The sequence below is a fragment of the Thalassophryne amazonica genome, chromosome 1 (assembly GCF_902500255.1).
Source record: "Thalassophryne amazonica chromosome 1, fThaAma1.1, whole genome shotgun sequence".
Lineage (NCBI taxonomy): Eukaryota > Metazoa > Chordata > Actinopteri > Batrachoidiformes > Batrachoididae > Thalassophryne > Thalassophryne amazonica.
Window position 1 is genome coordinate 9,840,644 of NC_047103.1, and position 20,609 is coordinate 9,861,252.

The 20,609-nt window shown below is 42.1% G+C and overlaps 1 protein-coding gene across 1 annotated transcript in view; it reads right to left on the minus strand.

Moving 5' to 3' along the window:
- The window catches only part of cntnap2a (contactin associated protein 2a), a 1,233,088-nt gene that overhangs the window by 48,539 nt on the left and 1,163,940 nt on the right, over nt 1-20,609 (minus strand). The window contains 1 exon segment of the mRNA XM_034162408.1: nt 16,806-16,899. Coding sequence (XP_034018299.1) covers nt 16,806-16,899 — 94 coding nt within the window.

Genomic DNA, 20,609 nt, shown 5'->3' on the forward strand with positions numbered 1-20,609 from the left:
CTGCTGGGTAGTCCATCAGAGTAAATGTAAATGTTATTAAGAAATGATCAGACAGAAGGGAGTTTTCAGGGAATACTGTTAAGTCTTCTATTTCCATACCATAAGTCAGAACAAGATCTAAGATATGATTAAAGTGGTGGGTGGACTCATTTACTTTTTGAGCAAAGCCAATAGAGTCTAATAATAGATTAAATGCAGTGTTGAGGCTGTCATTCTCAGCATCTGTGTGGATGTTAAAATCGCCCACTATAATTATCTTATCTGAGCTAAGCACTAAGTCAGACAAAAGGTCTGAAAATTCACAGAGAAACTCACAGTAACGACCAGGTGGACGATAGATAATAACAAATAAAACTGGTTTTTGGGACTTCCAATTTGGATGGACAAGACTAAGAGACAAGCTTTCAAATGAATTAAAGCTCTGTCTGGGTTTTTGATTAATTAATAAGCTGGAATGGAAGATTGCTGCTAATCCTCCGCCCCGGCCCGTGCTACGAGCATTCTGACAGTTAGTGTGACTCGGGGGTGTTGACTCATTTAAACTAACATATTCATCCTGCTGTAACCAGGTTTCTGTTAGGCAGAATAAATCAATATGTTGATCAATTATTATATCATTTACCAACAGGGACTTAGAAGAGAGAGACCTAATGTTTAATAGACCACATTTAACTGTTTTAGTCTGTGGTGCAGTTGAAGGTGCTATATTATTTTTTCTTTTTGAATTTTTATGCTTAAATAGATTTTTGCTGGTTATTGGTAGTCTGGGAGCAGGCACCGTCTCTACGGGGATGGGGTAATGAGGGGATGGCAGGGGGAGAGAAGCTGCAGAGAGGTGTGTGTGAGATATGTGAAACAATTGAAATGTTTTATGGAAAAAGCACCAAATTTTGCATAGACACTGTTTGAAATATAACAAAAACATTTAGATGTCATGTTAAGTTTTTTTCATTTATCTAATTGTGGTTGGATTGGATTTGGCGTGTAAGAAAGTGTAGAAAATGATGCAGTAAAACTCGCATACAATGGATTCAGATGGACCAGCAAATTTTCCCTGTTATATTTGAAATCTGTTATATGTATAAATGGACAAAATCTGCTATATATGTATATATAAAATAGACAAAATCCGTTATACGTATAAAACAATCATCATCCTCCAAACCAGTGATACGGTACGTGTTATTTTCCTCCATGAATTGTGGGTCATTTGAGCATCTTTTTTCCGACTCCATGTTGTTAAGTTGGTCATATTTGAAGACTTTTCTGCCAAATGTATTTGATCTGTGATCAAAACATAATCGTGGGCGTACTGCAAAAACTTTTAATATATGATGGGAGAGGAAGGAGTGAAAATGTAAAAGTGACAAATCAGTCATTTGCGGTCTCCAATTTAGCAGGTGTATGGGTTCGCAGCCACGCAGAGGGCTGTGATCTGAAGCGGTTTGGTTCGTTACACCCAGGGATGTGTGTGAAACTTAACACCATATTACAGTGCAGGTAGCAAATCTGGATCCTGGAGCCACCCAGGCGTGGATCAGGACTCGCCACCGAACAGTAAAGTCTGTCCACGGTCAGTGATGATGATGATGTCATCCTCAAACACCTTCATCACACTTAAAGGTCACAGAGTTACACAAAGGGACAAAAGGAGAAAATCATCTTCATTCTGACCTTTAACTTTTCATAGTGAGAATTCATCCCATCCTGTCTATGGCTGATGCTGAGACTTTGATACATGCATTTATTTCTTCCAGATTGGATTATTGTAATGCTTTATTTTCTGGTCTGCCGCAGTCCAGCATTAGAAGTCTACAGTTAGTGCAGAATGCTGCTGCCAGACTTTTGAGACAAAGTAGAAAGTTTGACCACATTACACCCACACTGTAAAAAAAACAAAACAAAAAAAACTTGTTTTTACAAGAAAACGCTGGCAGCTGTGGTTACCAGGGAATTCCTGTAAAAAAATACAGCAGCACAGTAGATAACTTTACAGACATAATATGTAAATGGATTTACAGTGAATGAACCACGGCTGACTCACATTAAAAAAACTTAAATCTACAAAAAAAGAGAGCCTAGTCTGAGTATCGTATCGCATTTAAATTAAAAGAAACAAAGCATGCAAGAATTATGACTGAACAGAAGTACTTAGACTAGTGATAATAATTTCTTATAGGCCTACTCCCTAGCCTACTCTACAAGCTGCAAACAGCAAACCTGTAGCCTATAGGCCTAACCGAATTTGCATCGTTTCATCAATCATGTTAAAGTTAGGCTACAGCATAAACTTGTAAAGTGACTTACATATAATTCTTGTATTTTTAAAAACAACTGACTAAAACTATAGGTTTTACAATGTTTGCATGTCAATTTACCACAATTGTTTTGTAATGAGTATCACAGTATTTCTCAGTTTTTGTTGCAAATAGTTGTAGTTTCAACAAATACATTTGATTAGAATCACATCTTGTTGTACATTAAGAAAAACATTCTGTTTAATAGTTTACAAAAGTCCACTGTGATTGAAACAAAAAATATGTGTTTGGGTTTATAATACTTTTCTGTAGTGATTTTACATTGTTTTTACATAAATTTCACAGCATTGTTTTTACAGTGCATTCTGGTATCCCTTCATTGGCTTCCAGTTCCTGCCAGATTGGATTTTAAAGTCCTGTTGCTGGTCTATAAAATTGTTCATGGACTGGTTCCTTCCTACCTGGTGGACTTGGTTAAGCCCTACGTACCTGCGCGGCCCTTGTGTTCGCAGGGCGGAGGGCTTTTGTGTTTTCCAAAGATGAATAAAAAGTCTGTGGGGTATAGAGCCTTCTCCTACCGTGGCCCTACTCTTTGGAATGCTCTACCTGCAGTTATTAGGCAGTCTGACACGGTGGAGACCTTTAAATCAAGACTGAAGACCCAATTTTAGACTGTCTTATCATTAATTTATTCTGTTTTTATGTTTGCTTTGTAATTTCTTTTTATTCTACTGTGTTTTACCTTTTTATTGTGCCCTTTTTGATTTTAATTTACTTTGTGTTATGAATTGTGTGTTATGTGAAGCGCCTTGGGGCAACTCTGTCGTGAAATGGCGCTATATAAATTAATAAACTGAAATTTAAATTGAAGCTTCGGTCATGTTAGCTACAAGTGACAGCAAGAAAAACACACGAACCGATGACTTACTGTTCCTTTTAAATCACAGTGGCCGTTTAGCAGCGGCAAGAGACAGCAGTCGCTCTGCCGCCAGCTAGGTAGGGCCGAAATAGACTTGAAGTCTATTTAATGCAAATACTGAGCGACTGCCAATCAGAGTGAATAGGTAGTGTGATGTCAGCTGGCTGCTTCCTCAAACAAAATAATCCAAGATGGCGAAATACACTCTGAAACAGCTGTGTTTCTGTATAAATCTAATATCCTTCTAATATATTTGGTAAACGTTGGGGAGAAATAAACACTTTTAAATATGAAAATGTTTTTGTAGCCAAATGACACCTCTGAGGTGTTTTACAGACATCTTACGGAGATGTTAGCGTGCACGCCCCGTGAACGCCCATCAAGCGACAACATCAACTGAGTATCTCAATCATATGTCACTGTAGGGTAACACCCCTCTACCAGTCAGGATGTCCACACCATTTCCCACAAATTTGCCATATAAGTTGTACTTTTTATGGCTAGTATTTGAGTTTGTTATTAATAATAACTATTGATATAGGGCTTTCCAGGAATCAATGCACTAAACAAGATGAACTTTGACAATAAAAGAGTAAACATCAATAACAAAAGTGCACTCCAACAATGCACAAAAATCCCAAATGAAAAGCTGAAAAAAAAAAAATCATATGTGCTCATGTTTTTAATTCCTGTGTTTCTAACATTGTGGGTCAGCAATCTGTGTTCGTCTGTGCCAAATAACATTCAACATGTTGTCCAATGCATTAAAAAAAATGAGAATATGAAGAACTTTATTAATCCTGAAGGAAATTGTTTTGCCCAAGTGCCAAAACAGTAAACATTGCTTATTTGTCCACCTTGCTTACTTCTGGAATTTAAACATACTTGTAGTACACAACACAGGCTGAAGGCTTCCTGCAACAATCACTGTTCTTCTGCCTCAATTTGATTAACTGTTTTATCCAAACTGTGTCAAAAAACATCCAACATGTTGTCCAATGCATGTTTATTTCTCCAACTTGTTATTTTTGGAATTTAAAAGTGTCCATGTAACAGCACACACTGTGGTGCACACACCATAGAATACATACATACATACATATATATATAGCTAGCTGCGAAATAAGCTGGTACTTTTACCTGACGAATAAGCAGTCGCGGACCCACAGCGGCAGAGACTATCAGAGTGTGAATGCGGTAGCTGAGTGGTGTCGCTACTGCTACAAAATATCCACAGTACTCTATGACGGTCTCTGTGACATGGCAAGTCTGAGCTGCCATTATCAAAGCTCATACACACCCACGTCGAGATCACATGACAGACAGAGCTTCCGGCAGATCTCTGCAGCCATAGTAAGCACCGGTTGTCTTGGACTCACGTTCCTTGCCATCGGGTTCATGCTCACATGGTCAAGTCTGTGGACTAAGGATTACGCAACCTTTTCCCCACGTTAAACTTTCTCTGCATTAGTACTTTATGCTACTGTTTTCTTTTTCCTTTTTTTTTTTCAACTAAGCCCTGTGGAGATGGGTTCATGGATGACGGAGGCAGGTTCAGGATGGGACTGGAAGCCTCTAGCCCGTGGCCTGCACACAGGCGACTCTGGGGTGATGATCACTGAAGTCTGGGACCGGAACGGCAGGCAACTTCGGTAGCTCCCAGAATGACTGAGCAGCCCTATTTAGGATCCGCACTGCTCACCTCACATGAGGAGGGGCCTAGAAAAGGTGGCCTAAACATTGTCCGTTCCTCCTACACCTGGATGGGTAGCCACGCCCATCTAGCATCCCCATTACTGCGGTCGAAAAATTCATACACAGAATAAGCAGTCTCTACGATTTGCTACCTGGAATATTTGCACGCTGATGGATAATGACATTTCCGAAAGACCTGCTCGCCGAACTGCTTTAATAGCTGCAGAACTTTCAAGGTATAACATCGACATTGCTGCTCTATCCGAAACTCATTTGGCAGATGATGGTTCATTGACTGAGATTGGAGGGGGGTGCACTTTCTTCTGGAAGGGTCTACCTCACGACACGCACCGTATACATGGTGTTGGCTTTGCAATACGCATGTCACTGCTTTCCAGAATCACTGAAACGCCGATTGGTATCAGCGAACGCCTAATGTTGCTAAGAATCCCATTGGCAAAAGGGCATTTCATCACTGTCCTTAGTGCCTATGCAGTGAATCCAATAAAGACTCTTTTTACAGATGTCTACGTGAACTTCTTCAAGTGGTCCCTCGAAACGACAAACTGATAATACGAGGCGATTTCAACGCCTGTGTAGGAGCAAATCATCACATATGGAATGGCGTTATTGGAAAACATGGTATTGGGAAGACAAACGGCAACGGCATACGTCTTCTAAATTTGTGTTCCGAGTTCGAACTCGTCATTACAAACATTCTCTTTCAGCAATGTTTCTGTGTAGGCTCTCAGTTGTCCAGGTGGTTTCCATAGTAGAGAAGCTTGAATCTTCGACTGGACTGGGTTGGTTGACGCGAGGACGTTTCGCTTCAAATCGCAGAAGCTTCCTCAGCTAAAATTCTTGCTCTGGAAGTCTGACTTCTGTCTGACTCTTGTAGAGACGAATGAACAGAAGCCAACAAAAGCTGGAGTTTTAAACCTAACCAGACCCCTCCTACTGAGAGGCAGACTGCTATAGGCTCTCTCCTAATGACAGGGCAGCTGTCCCTCCACAGGAGAAGAATGGAAAGCTTTGTCAGCACTGCAAAAGGACCAAAGCATCCTTATCCTGCCAGTGGATAAAGGCAGATGCACGGTGGTCCTGAACACATCGGACTACGAGGCCAAGATCAACAACTTGCTCAGTGACTCCAAGACATACGAACGTCTGAAGAGAGACCCCACGAGCGGCTATAAGAAGAAAATCATTAGCTACCTCCAAAACCTGGAGAAAGAGGGACTCATCGACAGGCAGACATACTACAGACTGTACCCTGGGGACGCCACTCCGTGCATCTATGGACTGCCCAAAATCCACAAACAGGACGTGCCACTCAGGCCTATTGTATGTAGCACAGATTCCATCACGTACAATTTGGCCAAGCACCTCAAGTGAATTTTGGCTCCTCTAGTGGGTAACTCAGACCACCATGTGGAGAACACACAAGATTTTGTGAACAAGATCAATGACCTACAGCTGGAGGCAGATGAAACTATGGTGTCATTTGATGTGACATCGTTGTTCACCTGCATCCCCACCGCTGAGGCCATCTCAGCTGTGAGGCAGAGACTGCTGGAGGATGTGTATCTACTTGAAAGGACCAAACTTACACCAGACCACATCTGCCAACTGTTGGAGATCTGTCTCAACGCCATACATTTCCTGTTTAGAGGGAATTACTACAGGCAGATTCATGGTTGTGCGATGGGTCTCCGGTATCCCCCATTGTGGCCAATCTGTACATGGAGCAAGTGGAGAAGACAGCCTTGACGTCTTTCACGGGCATCTCTCCCAGTCACTGGTTCAGATATGTTGATGACACATGGGTTAAAATCAAGCAACAGGAAGCTGAAGACTTTACAGAACACATCAACTCGGTGGACGCCAACATCAAGTTCACATATGAGGATGCCAGAAACAACCATTTAGCCTTCTTGGACCGTGATGTTATGATTGGAGCGAACAGGCAGCTCCTGACAGGGGTTTACAGAAAACCAACTCACACTGACCAATATCTGCTCTTTGGCTCAAACCACCCCCTTGAACACAAGCTCGGGGTGATCAGGATGCTTCAACACAGAGCCCTACAGGTGCCCACAACTGCAGAGGGAAGGGCTAAAGAACAACAACGTGTCCAGAAAGCCCTCACAGTATGTGGGTACCTACGATGGTTCCTGGACAAAGTGCAGAAGTCCCACACAACAAAGAGACCAGATAGACAGGAGATGGAGACAAGAAGAAGAGGAGTGTCTCTCCCTTATTTAGCAGGAGTAGGGGAAAAACTACAGAGGATCTTCAGACAGCACAAAATCCCAGGTTACTTTAAACCGATTAACACCTTGAGACAGACATTAGCTCACCCTAAGGACATGATCCCTAGTTACAAACAGAGCAATGTAGTGTATTCTATCAGATGTCAGGAAAACTGTAACAAACACTACATAGGTGAGACTAAGCAACCTTTACACAAAAGACTATACCAGCACCGCAGAGAGGGCACCAGTGGACCTCAGTCTGCAGTTCATCTCCACCTTAAAGACAATAACTGTTGTGTGGGCCACTGAAGAGGAGGTACTGCTGGCCCACCACCACCAGATGGCGCCCTGCTTGAAGTGTGGGCTTCAAGCACGAGAGGGCGTCATAGCAACCGGGAGTGACAGCTGTTACTCGTCATCAGCACCAGCTGTCACTCATCCACATCACCACCACCATAAAGGCCGGACTGCAACTCCACCTCCCCGCCGAGAAATCAGCAACCTTGGAGGTAATTTCTCTGCTGAATTTAAACTGACTAATAGTCTGAACTTCTTTGCAGCCGTTTTCCTGTGGGTGTTGCCTTATCTGTGGGATTGGCGTTTGGTGTGATCAGCGACGGCTTCGCTTCACACCCCAACCAGATAAGTGGTTAGACAGGAGCTGCACGAGTGTGTGACTGGAGGTGGAGGTGCTCCCTCCTTACAGAACACAGACTGTGGGATTACCGAGTGTGCGTACTCACACTCACCTGTGCTGTTTCTGTTCTCTGCCAGCAGTACCAGGTCTGACAGCTGGAGACGGTGACCACCTGGGGACCCAGGACTTGGCGGCTCCGGTGTTCTTCAGATCCATTGGCGGTGAGGGCCGTGTGGGATCCGGCTTGGTTCTGGACGGGCGTCTCCTATCCTCAAGCCTGCCCACACGTCACCCAACGTGTAATTGACTATAGTCCCAAACTGATTGTTGTCTGTATTCCGTTGTGCACAATTTACAACATTAAATTGTTACTGTTTGGCTTATCCATTGCCCGTTCTTTTACGCCCCCTGTTGTGGGTCCGTGTTCCTACACTTTCACAACAATAACCACACGTTTGAGGACAAGGAAGTTAAAATATTAGCCAGAGGGAAGAAATGGTTTGAGAGAGGGGTCAAGGAGGCATTCTTTGTGAAACGTTTGAAACCCAGCCTTAACCGGGGAGGGGGTCTGAGACACGCTTTGTCCCCTGTTTACAATGGGGTACTCAGGTCAAAGGAGTTTCAGTCTTTTGTTCATGGTAATGAGTCATTCACGTCATCAGGAGAGTCATCAAGGGAGCCATCAAGAAAGGCATCCATCCCATCATTAGGAGGGACAGCTGCCCTGTCATTAGGAGAGTGGGTCTGGTTAGGTTTAAAACTCCAGCTTTTGTTGGCTTCTGTTCATTCGTCTCTACAAGAGTCAGACAGAAGTCAGACTTCCAGAGCAAGAATTTTAGCTGAGGAAGCTTCTGTGATTTGAAGCGAAACGTCCTCCCGTCAAGCAACCCAGTCCAGTCGAAGATTCAAGCTTCTCTACTCTTTCAGCAAAGAAATCAGAGAAAGGTTACATGGATGCATCCAAGGTCGAAGCACTGGCATCTTATAGACTACGTCATAACCAGATCTAGAGATGTTGCTGATGTTTTACATACAAGAGCTATGCATGGTGCAGAATGTTGGACTGATCATCGACTAGTACTATCCAGACTACACATTAAACTACGTCCAACTATACGGAAAAGAGGTCCAACAAAACGACTCAATGTGACGGCATGCAATGATCCCGTTGTCCAAGAAGCCCTACAGAAGAAAATTTCCGATGTTCTGGAATTTCATCAAACCAGCGAAGCCGCCACTCAGTCTAAATGTCTGACAAGTGAATGGTCCACCCTTAGCAGCTGCATCATGGAAGCAGCTATTGAGACACTTGGCCACACTTCCAAAAATATCAAGACTGGATTGATGACAACTCTACAAAGATCCGTAAACGTCTGAAAGAAAAGAATGCTGCTCATGATGCAAAGATCCGCAATCCAAATTCTACAGCACTATTAAATAATTGGAAAAAACTTCGAAACCAGACACAACGAGAACTCCATCGCATGGAAAACAACTGGTGGATTCAGAAAGCTGAAGAGTTCCAGAAATTAGCGGACACAAACGAAACACAAAAATTCTATGAGGCGTTAAAGGCTGTTTATGGCCCAGCACATCACGTGGTCTGCCCTGTAAAGTCGAAGGATGGTAACAGTCTTCAAGGATCATGACAGCATCCTCTCTCGTTGGGCTGAACACCTACGTGAACTACTTAACATCAACTCAACCGATCCCACCTTACCCGACGACGTTCCACAATTACCAATCATTAAACAGCTAGATGATCCACCTGCACTTCATGAGATCGAGACTGCTGTCAAAGGATTAAAAAATAATAAAGCTGCTGGACCAGATGGCATAGCTGCTGAAATTTTCAAACATGGCGGGCACCAGCTCGTTCGACGCTTACACCAGTTCATACTACAGACGTGGAATACTGTTCAACTGCTGCAGTAATGGAAAGACGCCAACATCACAATGATATACAAAAAGAAAGGCGATAGGCAAATATGCGGCAACAGTCATGGAATCTTCTTGCTTTCGGTTGCCGGTAAGGTTCTTGCACGAGTTATGCTCAGAAGACTACTAACACAAGTAGCTGACGTTGTCATGCCAGAATCTCAGTGTGGTTTTCGTCGAGGCAGGGGCACTACAGGTATGATCTTTGTCGCACGATTACACCAAGAGAAATGCCGTGAACAAAACCGGGATCTATATCTTGCGTTCATAGATCTGACCAAGGCTTTCGACACGGTCAACAGAGACCTGCTCTGGAAGATCCTAGGCCGGTTCAGCTGTCCACGAAACTTTCTAAAGATCATCCAAAAATTCCATGATGGCATGAAAGCCAGGGTCATCCTTGGTGGCCGATTATCTGACCCCTTTGACGTACTTGTTGGAGTAAAACATGGGTGTGTTCTGGCTCCTCTTATTTTCAATCTTTTTCTTGTTGGTGTTACTCTGGCATGTTTCTGTGTAGGCTTTCAGTCGTCCAGGTGGTTTCCATAGTAGAGAAGCTTGAATCTTCGACTGGACTGGGTTGCTTGACGCGAGGACGTGTTGCTTCAAATCGCAGAAGCTTCCTCAGCTAAAATTTTTGCTCTGATGGTCTGACTTCTGTCTTGACTCTTGTAGAGAAGAATAATCAAGAAGTCACAAAAGCTGGAGTTTTAAACCTAACCAGACCCCTCCTACCGAGAGGCAGACTGCTATAGGCTGGTGACTAAACAATAGCTCTAATTAGCACCTATTGTGCTCTAGTTCGCACCCTCCTAATGACAGGGCAGCTGTCCCTCTCCTGATGGCTCCCTTGATGACTCTGCTGATGACTTGAATGACTCATTACCATGAACAAAAGACTGAAACTGCTTTGACCTGAGTACCCCATTGTAAACAGGGGATAAAGCGTGTCTCAGACCCCCCTCCCCGGTTAAGGCTGGGTTTCAAACGTTTCACAAAGAATGCCTCCTTGACCCCTCTCTCAAACCATTTCTTCTCTCTGGCTAATATTTTAACTTCCTTGTCCTCAAATGTGTTGTTAGTCAGACCACCAGAGCAAGAATTTTAGCTGAGGAAGCTTCTGCGATTTGAAGCGAAACGTCCTTGCGCCAAACAACCCAGTCCAGTCGAAGATTCAAGCTTCTCTACTATGTTACTCTGGCATGTCGATCGAATCTTCCGTCTGATGCAGGCATACCATTCACATACCGTCTTGATGGGAGTCTGTTCAACATACGCCGGCTAAAAGCTAAGACAATGACTTCTACTGACAGAGTTTTCGAGCTCCAGTACGCTGACGATGTTGCTATATCTGCTCATTCTGCTGATGGGCTTCAAAACAATCTCGATATATTAATCAGCGCCTACAGTCGTGCCGGGCTCATTGTCAACACGAAGAAGACTGAGGTTCTGTCCTTAGCCTCCAACCGCAGCTGCAATTCATCTCCATTCTTTGCAGCGGGCGATGTCCTACCGGCAACAAACGACTTCACATACCTGGGAAGCATTATAGCCGACAACTGTAACATCGACAAAGAAATTGACATTGTATTAAGGCAGCATCTTCATCTTTCGGCAGACTACTACATCGAGTCTTCATCAATCGCAACCTTAAGATTTCCACAAAAGTAGCTGTTTACAAGGCTGTCTGTATATCAATGCTTCTATACGGATGTGAATCATGGACACCATATTGCCACCATATAAAAGCGCTTGAGGCCTATCACATGCGCTGTTTGAGAGGCATCCTCCATGTACGATGGTGGCATAAAAGACCGAACACCAAAATCCTTGAGATGGCTGACATAACTTCAGCGGAGTACCTGCTAATACAGAGGCAACTGCGTTGGATTGGTGGACACCTCATCAGAATGCCAGGAAATTGCCTTCCTCAACGACTGCTGTATGGCGAACTGTCATCCGGGAAACGTGCAGTGGGTCCTCCAAAGAAGCGATTCATGGATCACGTCCATGAAATCCTACGCAGTTGCAACATTGCAGCGGAAACACTTGAAAGTTCAGCCAGCGATATGGAAGCATGGAGGGAAGCATCTCAAGCGGGCCTGACGTATTTTCATGGCGAGTGGCTGCGTGCGGAGGAGCGTCGGAGCCAACGACACAAGGCTTTACTCAAGCCGAATGCCGGCCCATGCTGTCCGACATGTGGCAGACAGTGTGCCTTGGATTTTGGACTCCGAAGCCATCCCCGAGTTCATACATCAAAGACAAAGACTAAGAAACAGTAACATGAACGTCGTCGTCGAAACTGACGGACTACACAAGGCAAGGTATATACGAGGTCTGTCAATAAAGTAACGGTCCTTTTTATTTTTTTCAAAAACTATATGGATTTGAATCACGTGCGATTACCTTAGCCAACCTTGAACCCTCGTGTGCATGCGTGAGTTTTTCCACGCCTCTCGGTTGCGTCATTCGCCTGTGGGCAGGCTTTGAGTGAGCACTGGTCCACCCCTCTCGTCTTTTTTTTCATTGTTCAGGAATGGCTCAGAGACTGCCGCTTTGCTTGATCAAAATTTTTTCAAAAACTGTAAGGCACATCCGAGTGGACACCATTCGAGAAATTCAGCTGGTTTTCGGTGAAAATTTTAACGGCTGATGAGAGATTATGGAGTGTTACTGTCGCTTTAAGGACTCCCCACGGAGCCGCAGGGCGTGCCACGCTCCGAGCCGCCGTCGTCTGCCTGTTTCGAGCTGAAAACCTCCAAATTTATGCCTCTGTTGACCCAGTATGTTGTGAGAGAACAGAGAAGTCTCAGAAGAGCTCGGGATCAGCAGTTTATCCAGACATTCCACTGTTAAAGGAGATTTTGTAATGAAAGACGTGCGGACGGATTCGTGCGGCACCACAGCAAAACACCTCCGTTGGAAGCATTACAGGACAAGTTTGAACATGCCCAGCTGTTAAACAATTTCTCGGATACTCACTCGACTGAAAGCCATCGAATTCTTACGAATGGTTATCAACACGGAGGTGTTTTGCTGTGGCGCCGCGCAAATCCGTCCGCACGTCTTTCATTACAAAATCTCCTTTAACAGTGGAATGTCCGGATAAACTGCTGATCCCGAGCTCTTCTGAAACTTCTCTGTTCTCTCACGACGTCCTGGGTCAACAGAGGCTTAAATTTGGAAGCTTTCAGCTTGAAACAGGCTGGCGACGGCGGCTCGGAGTGCGGCGCGCCCTGCGGCTCCATGGGAAGTCCTTAAAGCGACAGTAACACTCCATAATCTCTCATCAGCCGTTAAAATTTTCACCGAAAACCAGCTGAATTTCTCGAATGGTGTCCACTTCGATGTGCCTCACAGTTTCTGAAAAAATTTTGATCAAGCAAAGCGGCAGTCTCTGAGCCATTCCTGAACAATGAAAAAAAAGACGAGAGGGCTGGACCACTCCTCACTCAAAGCCTGCCCACAGGCGAATGACGCAACCGACAGGCGTGGAAAAATTCACGCATGCACCCGAGGGTTCAAGGTTGGCTGATGTAATCGCACGTGATTCAAATCCATATAGTTTTTGAAAAAAATAAAAAGGACCGTTACTTTATTGACAGACCTCATATATATATATATATATATATATATATATATATATATATATATACACACACACACACACAAATAATAATGGGCGTGGTTCTCCTAATGGTTTACTTTGTTGTGGACATTAAAAGTTATGAACTATGTATTTTCAGTAATTATACATTAAGTGGATTTAACGGATGAAAATACTGACAGCTGCTAAAAGTGCTAATACCATTAACATACAACCTTAAATCTGATGAGTTTCACTCCATGTGAATACTGCAGAGATGTCTGATCCGTTAGGATGTTTCACCACAACAGGTTGCCGCTTGGGGCACATGTGCTACTGAGTTCCTGTTAAACTCGCTCCCCTGGGAAACACTGTGTTAAAAGGTGAGTTCCACATAAAAAAGTACAACTTATACTCAGGCATGACTTATAGTATATGTTTTTCTTCCCTCTTCACGTTGTATTTTTTGACAGGTGCGACTTACAGTATACTGTAGAAAATACAGTAATGCAAAGTTCTGAGACATAAACGTTGCTGACCACATAGGCAACCTCTAGTTCTGGGTCCTCCTGAACCCGTGCTGACATGGAGTCAGGTTCTGAAGTCCTTTGTTGTTGAGGGAAGCTTTAGTGATGGTGAGTTTGCAGATGATACTGTGATCTTTGTGGAATCAGTGAATGATGCGCTGATTTCAGTTTTGAGAAGCTGAAGGAGGAGTGCACACTCAATCAAGTTTCACCTGAGGATATAGGTCTGCCCCTGGGGAGCATCACACACAAAAAATGGCACTTTTATCTCATGTGGACCTCTGGAACGTCCCGTCCCTTCAACTGCACATTAACGATGGATGAAATAGTTGAATTAAAGTAACACTTTATCTGCTCTTACAAAATTTCTTGTTTTTAAAAGTCAAGCATTTCTTGAACTGTTCCATCTTTATTGTGGCTAATTTATGCCACAGTGCCATCAGCTGACAGAGGAGACGTCTCTGTGATCAGACTCTGACAGACTCACTTTGTCTCTGCAGGTCCAAACTGGAACAGAGCTGTTGAGATGTGAGAACTAAAACAGCTCGTGTTCTGTCGCCTCTGTTACTCTGACTGGGTGCTTTTCACAATCAAATATCTTAATTTTACTGTATATATTAAACATTTATTCATTTTTATTTTTATTTTGCTGTTCCACTTGAATGTGCACAGTGGCAGGCTGCAAACGAATCTGGCAACAGTCTGTTTTTGACTCTGTCATGACTTTAGCCTTTGTGTCCTCATAAAGTGCCTTTGTGTCTTTATAAAGTACAGTAGTGTTCAGAATAATAGTAGTACTATGTGACTAAAAAGATTAATCCAGGTTTTGAGTATATTTCTTATTGTTACATGGGAAACAAGGTACCAGTAGATTCAGTAGATTCTCACAAATTCAACAAGACCAAGCATTCATGATATACACACTCTTAAGGCTATGAAATTGGGCTATTAGTAAAAAGGAGAAAAGGGGGTGTTCACAATAATAGCAGCATCTGCTGTTGATGCTACAAACTCAAAACTATTATGTTCAAACTGCTTTTTTAGCAATCCTGTGAATCACTAAACTAGTATTTAGTTGTATAACCACAGTTTTTCATGATTTCTTCACATCTGCGAGGCATTAACTTTGTTGGTTTGGAACCAAGATTTTGCTTGTTTACTAGTGTGCTTGGGGTCATTGTCTTGTTGAAACACCCATTTCAAGGGCATGTCCTCTTCAACATAAGGCAACATGACCTATTCAAGTATTCTGACATATCCAAACTGATCCATGATACCTGGTATGCGATATATAGGCCCAACACCATAGTAGGAGAAACATGCCCATATCATGATGCTTGCACCACCATGCTTCACTGTCTTCACTGTGAACTGTGGCTTGAATTCAGAGTTTGGGGGTCGTCTCACAAACTGTCTGCGGCCCTTGGACCCAAAAAGAACAATTTTACTCTCATCAGTCCACAAAATATTCCTCCATTTCTCTTTAGGCCAGTTGATGTGTTCTTTGGGAAATTGTAACCTCTTCTGCACATCTTTTATTTAACAGAGGGACTTTGCGGGGGATTCTTGCAAATAAATTAGCTTCACACAGGCGTCTTCTAACTGTCACAGCACTTACAGGTAACTCCAGACTGTCTTTGATCATCCTGGAGCTGATCAATGGGTGAGCCTTTGCCATTCTGGTTATTCTATCCATTTTGATGGTTGTTTTCCATTTTCTTCCACGCGTCTCTGGTTTTTTTTGTCCATTTTACAGCATTGGATATCATTGTAGATGAACAGCCTATAATTTTTTGCACCTGCGTATAAGTTTTCCCCTCTCCAATCAACTTTTTAATCAAACTATGCTGTTCTTCTGAACAATGGCTTGAACGTCCCATTTTCCTCAGGCTTTCAAAGAGAAAAGCATGTTCAACAGGTGCTGGCTTCATCCTTAAATAGGGGACACCTGATTCACACCTGTTTGTTCCACAAAATTGATGAACTCACTGACTGAATGCCACACTACTATTATTGTGAACACTACTGTGTGTGTGCTGAGTTCCAGACGAGGACAGATGACTGTTTTTGTGCGTGCACCATGTTTTATTTTCTGGATTTCTTGTGGTATTTGTGGAGTTGAAACTTGTGGCTTTTACATTAAATCACATATTAACTTCAACCTCAAAGACAAAAGAGGAGACAAAAGGAAGAACCAGAGAAGACAGGGTGAGATGGAGAGGGATAAGCTGCTGTGGCGACCCCTAGTGGGAGCACTGAAAAAGAAAAAGAAGAAAAATATGACTGTTAATCAGGACAGCTTAAAGTCTTTTTATGTGCTGAAACCTCTCCCAAATAGTGAAAAAGTGCACATTGGTATTACACAACAATGGATAATATGCAAAATGCATATGATCACATCTGAATGTATCAGTACAAACAACAAAACAAATACTGTTCATACTGAGAGGAAAATGAAACAAATGCACATTTCAGGTTTGCCTTCCTCAGTCACAAAACGATTTAAATATACTCTATATGATTTATACTGTGTAGTTGCCAGGTAATGTTGTTTACTAAGCACTTCGTGGCGCTTTCACGTAAATGTGTTTGAACAGCAACAAACACAAGCTGCTCCAACCTACAACTGAAGCCCTCTGCTCCTCTCTAGTGACTGTAATTTGTCATTACAGCTTTTCTGGATGAATAATTACTTTAGAAATGAGTCGGCATCATTTTTTTTAAAACAATGTGATGGAATCCAATTTCAACACAAGGGGGCGTTGTTCTGCTGTTACCCCTTTTGCACCAAACTAACTGAACTGTTTGAACAAGGCTTGGAATAGATACGATTAGATATTGTGGATTATCATGAAAGAGGACATTATTTTTTTTAGACATCTTTTTTCCCACATTGCAAGAACACGTTGGTAGAGGTCTGCGCTCGAATGAAAATAACAGAATAGAATCGATTCCCAAGTGCACATCGGTGAAGCGGATAAACTCACCAAAAACCTTCCCCAAGAACAGTGTCTTGACCAGGTTGAAGTATGTGTCTGAGGCGTCTGGGAGGGTGTAGCTGACCGGAGGGTAGTGATCCAGCTGAAAGAGAGGACACGGGACACAGACGGTGAGACAGTCTACAACTTGGCATCCTAAGGAAGAGGCATCCACGTCCACCAACAACCAAATGTGGTGTACCAACATCAAGACGATGCCACAGTGATGTTCTGATGAACTTCAGACACAATAAGACCCATTCTATGTCCTCAAGGAAATCACATCTTTCATTGTGATTGTTGTATATGTAGTAATGGTCAGAAGGTTTTGCACCTCAAAATTTTAAGTACAGTATCTTCCGGAGTATAAGTTGTGAATTTTTTTAAAATTTTCTTTACTCGGTTACGATGTCCTGCAACTTACATGTATACTGACAAATTATCTATTATTATTATTATTATTATTATTATTAACAACAACAACAATAATAATAATTTATATCAGACTTTCCTATGAATCTAAGCGCAAAACAAAATGTACCTTAATTATAAAACAATAAACACTGGACATAAATAAAATAACACCGTAACACTGCACAAGAACCCAAAATTAAAGACAGCGATAAAAATAAATAAATAAAAAGATTGAATACTCTAGTTTTTGTTGTACTGTTTTCTAACACAGTGGACCAGCAATCTGTCACCATCTGATCATTTCTTTTGTCCAAACTGCATTAAATAACATTCAATATATTGTTATATGTCCATTTTACTTACTTTTGGAATTTAACAGTCCTTATGGTACACACCACAAGCTTAGGCCTTCCTGCATAAATCCACTGTTCACTTCTCCATGTTGCTGTGGGCCAGCAGTCTCTCTCTTTGTCCAACTTGCTAACGTATTCTTGCCAATTAAAAGTCCTTACATAAAGTAACAGTGCAGGCTGTTGTGTGCACATGTGCTACACTGAGTTCCTGCCTGTAGTTAAACTCATCCCCAAACCCAGCAGGAGGACCGTCAGACAGACCACGTCCCAAGCAACCGACATACCGTCTTGCTACAGCTGACTCAAAGACAAAGATCTGACGTGATGCACTAACTGAACAGAGCGCGCTCCTCCACTGTTTTAAATCAGGAACCAAAACAGCAGAAAGGCTGCAGACCCCAACTGGTATCATCTGGTAACTGTCTTGCCCAGCAGAAGGTCTCAGCATTCTTAACTTTTAAACTTTTAAAATCAGCTGTGATTGGGCCTAAAAACTCCGACCAAATCTGTCAGAAAAGGCAAAAGTCTTGTTGGTTGCTATCCTGAAAATCTCTGCCCTCCTGGTACGTAACCGTCTGTGCAGTGTTGTTTTACAGTTTGTGTCAGTTTGCATACAGAGCTTGATGATGTTGTTTTATTACGTCTTCGCTCCAGTTTTCCAGCACACGGAGACGTCTGGCTCTGACTATTTCCCCAACTGTGCAGTTGAAGAAAATAATGAATCACTGCACATAAACTTCTTTACCAATTGTTGTAAATTTTTGGAATCATTTTAATATTTACACAGTTGTGTCACTACACTTTTGAATGAAACTGGAACTACCAGATGAAATGTTGACAGCAGTGTGCTAACTCTCTGGGAACAGTAATTTACTCACTGCTGTAAATACTTTAGCTGGTAGTTGAGATTCTCTTCCAGCAAATTGTCTTATTTTGGTGAATTTTGTTGTTGGCAACAATGGAATTCAGGAATATTTGCTATTTTTGGCAAATTTCAGTGTTTTCATTATGAGAATTTTTAACCAAAATGAAAAATTTCACAAAGAACTGCAAGAAGAATGGTTTAGGACCACTTAAAAAAGAAAAGATAAACATGGACCAACTAACTCCAAAAACAATAATAACATATGTACAAGTTGAATTCATAATGAAAATATATGCAACTATCTATTTTACTTTGGTTTTTAAACAGTTTGAAAAACAGTTTTCACTTACATAGTTAATTTAAAGTATATTTTCCCCAAAATACTCACGGACCACTAGGGGTCACTCATGGACCACGAGTGGGTTGCAAACCACTTTTTGAGATAGGTTAGTGTAGATGAATCCTTCAAAACGACCAGACTAAAAAAACCATCAAGAACTGAAGGAGAAGCAGCATTTTGGGTGAATTTCACTGATTTCACCAGTAAAACTTCCACATTTTCCTGAAAAACAAGTAATTAATTTTTTTGTAAACAAGGTACCACATTTTACACAGTATAAGTTGCGTTTTAATTAATTAATTAATTAATTAATTAATTAATTTTTACTAGTTTGGGAGGTTCTGTGACTTATAATCCAGTGAGACTTATATGGCCCCCTAAAAATCATACAGTCGTTACTACTACTACTACTACTACTACTAATAACAATACTCATAATGATTTTGTCTACAGGACTTTATTGGAAATCAAAGTACTGAACAAAAGAAACTAATAACAAAAGAATAAATGCCAATAATAAAAAGTACACTGCAGCAGTGCGCCACACTTCCAAATTACAGAGCTGATAATACAGAAAAAAGGTGCGACTTATTCTCCAGTGCGACTTATATATGGAGTTTTCCTCTTTATAAGATACTTTTTTTAACAGGTGCAACTTATATGCTGGAAAATATGGTAAGTTGGTTCAGATCTGAGTTTCTCCAACAACCAGTAAGAGCTGCTAAATGTCAGCCACCAGACAACCAGTAGGGGGCAGTAACTGTTCAAATCCAAATTTATAGCGTGAGCTCGAAAGGGTTAGGGTCAAAATCTTTCTACAAAAATTCACAGCTGCACGTACATACCAATGAGGACAAAAGAAGTGAACTGTTCTGTTCTCCTTTAGAGTTTCTCTTTTTCTCGCTCAGGCAAACTGAAACGTGATCTTCTGTAATGAGTCTGCAATCAAGCGGCTCCCTCACTCTTCATTAGGAGCACAGGATGATCACACGTTCATTAGCATCAAGCTATGGCTGAAATCTGCATCGGCTTCAAAGCTTTTCAACTTAAAATTGAGAGAAAAGACGAGCGGCTACAGCTCGGATCCCCTCGAATATGATTAACTTGTTACTGCTGTTTTGCTGAGGTTCCTAATGAGGTTGCAGCTGACGCTATTCACAAGAATTATTTGGCTCCACAAATTGGTTTCTGCGTTCTTCCAACAGAAAAGATCTTCCTTCTCTTTCTGCTCACACATTGTTTTTTTTTTGGTGCACTGCTGCTTGCATGTTTGTGTGTGTGTTTTTAAAATTCTAATTCATGAATCAATGTATACTTTATATTCGCTACGATGTGTATATATATAATTTTATATACATATGTATATAAAATTGTATATATGTATATATACAATGTCGGACTCTGTAGTTTTCTCTGGGCCCCTCCCCAATCAGACCGGGAGTGACATGTTTAGCCGCATGTTCTCCTTGAATTGCTGGCTGTCTGAGTGGTGTCCAAAAAATGAGGTGGGCTTCATAGATATTTGGCAAAGCTTCTGGGGAAAACCTGGTCTTGTTAGGAGAGACGGCATCCATCCCACTTTGGATGGAGCAGCTCTCATTTCTAGAAATCTGGCTAATTTTCTTAAATCCTCCAAACCGTGACTATCCAGGGTTGGGACCAGGAAGCAGAGTTGTAGTCTTACACACCTCTCTGCAGCTTCTCTCCCCCTGCCATCCCCTCATTACCCCATCCCCGTAGAGACGGTGCCTGCTCCCAGACTACCAATAACCAGCAAAAATCTATTTAAGCATAAAAATTCAAAAAGAAAAAATAATATAGCACCTTCAACTGCACCACAG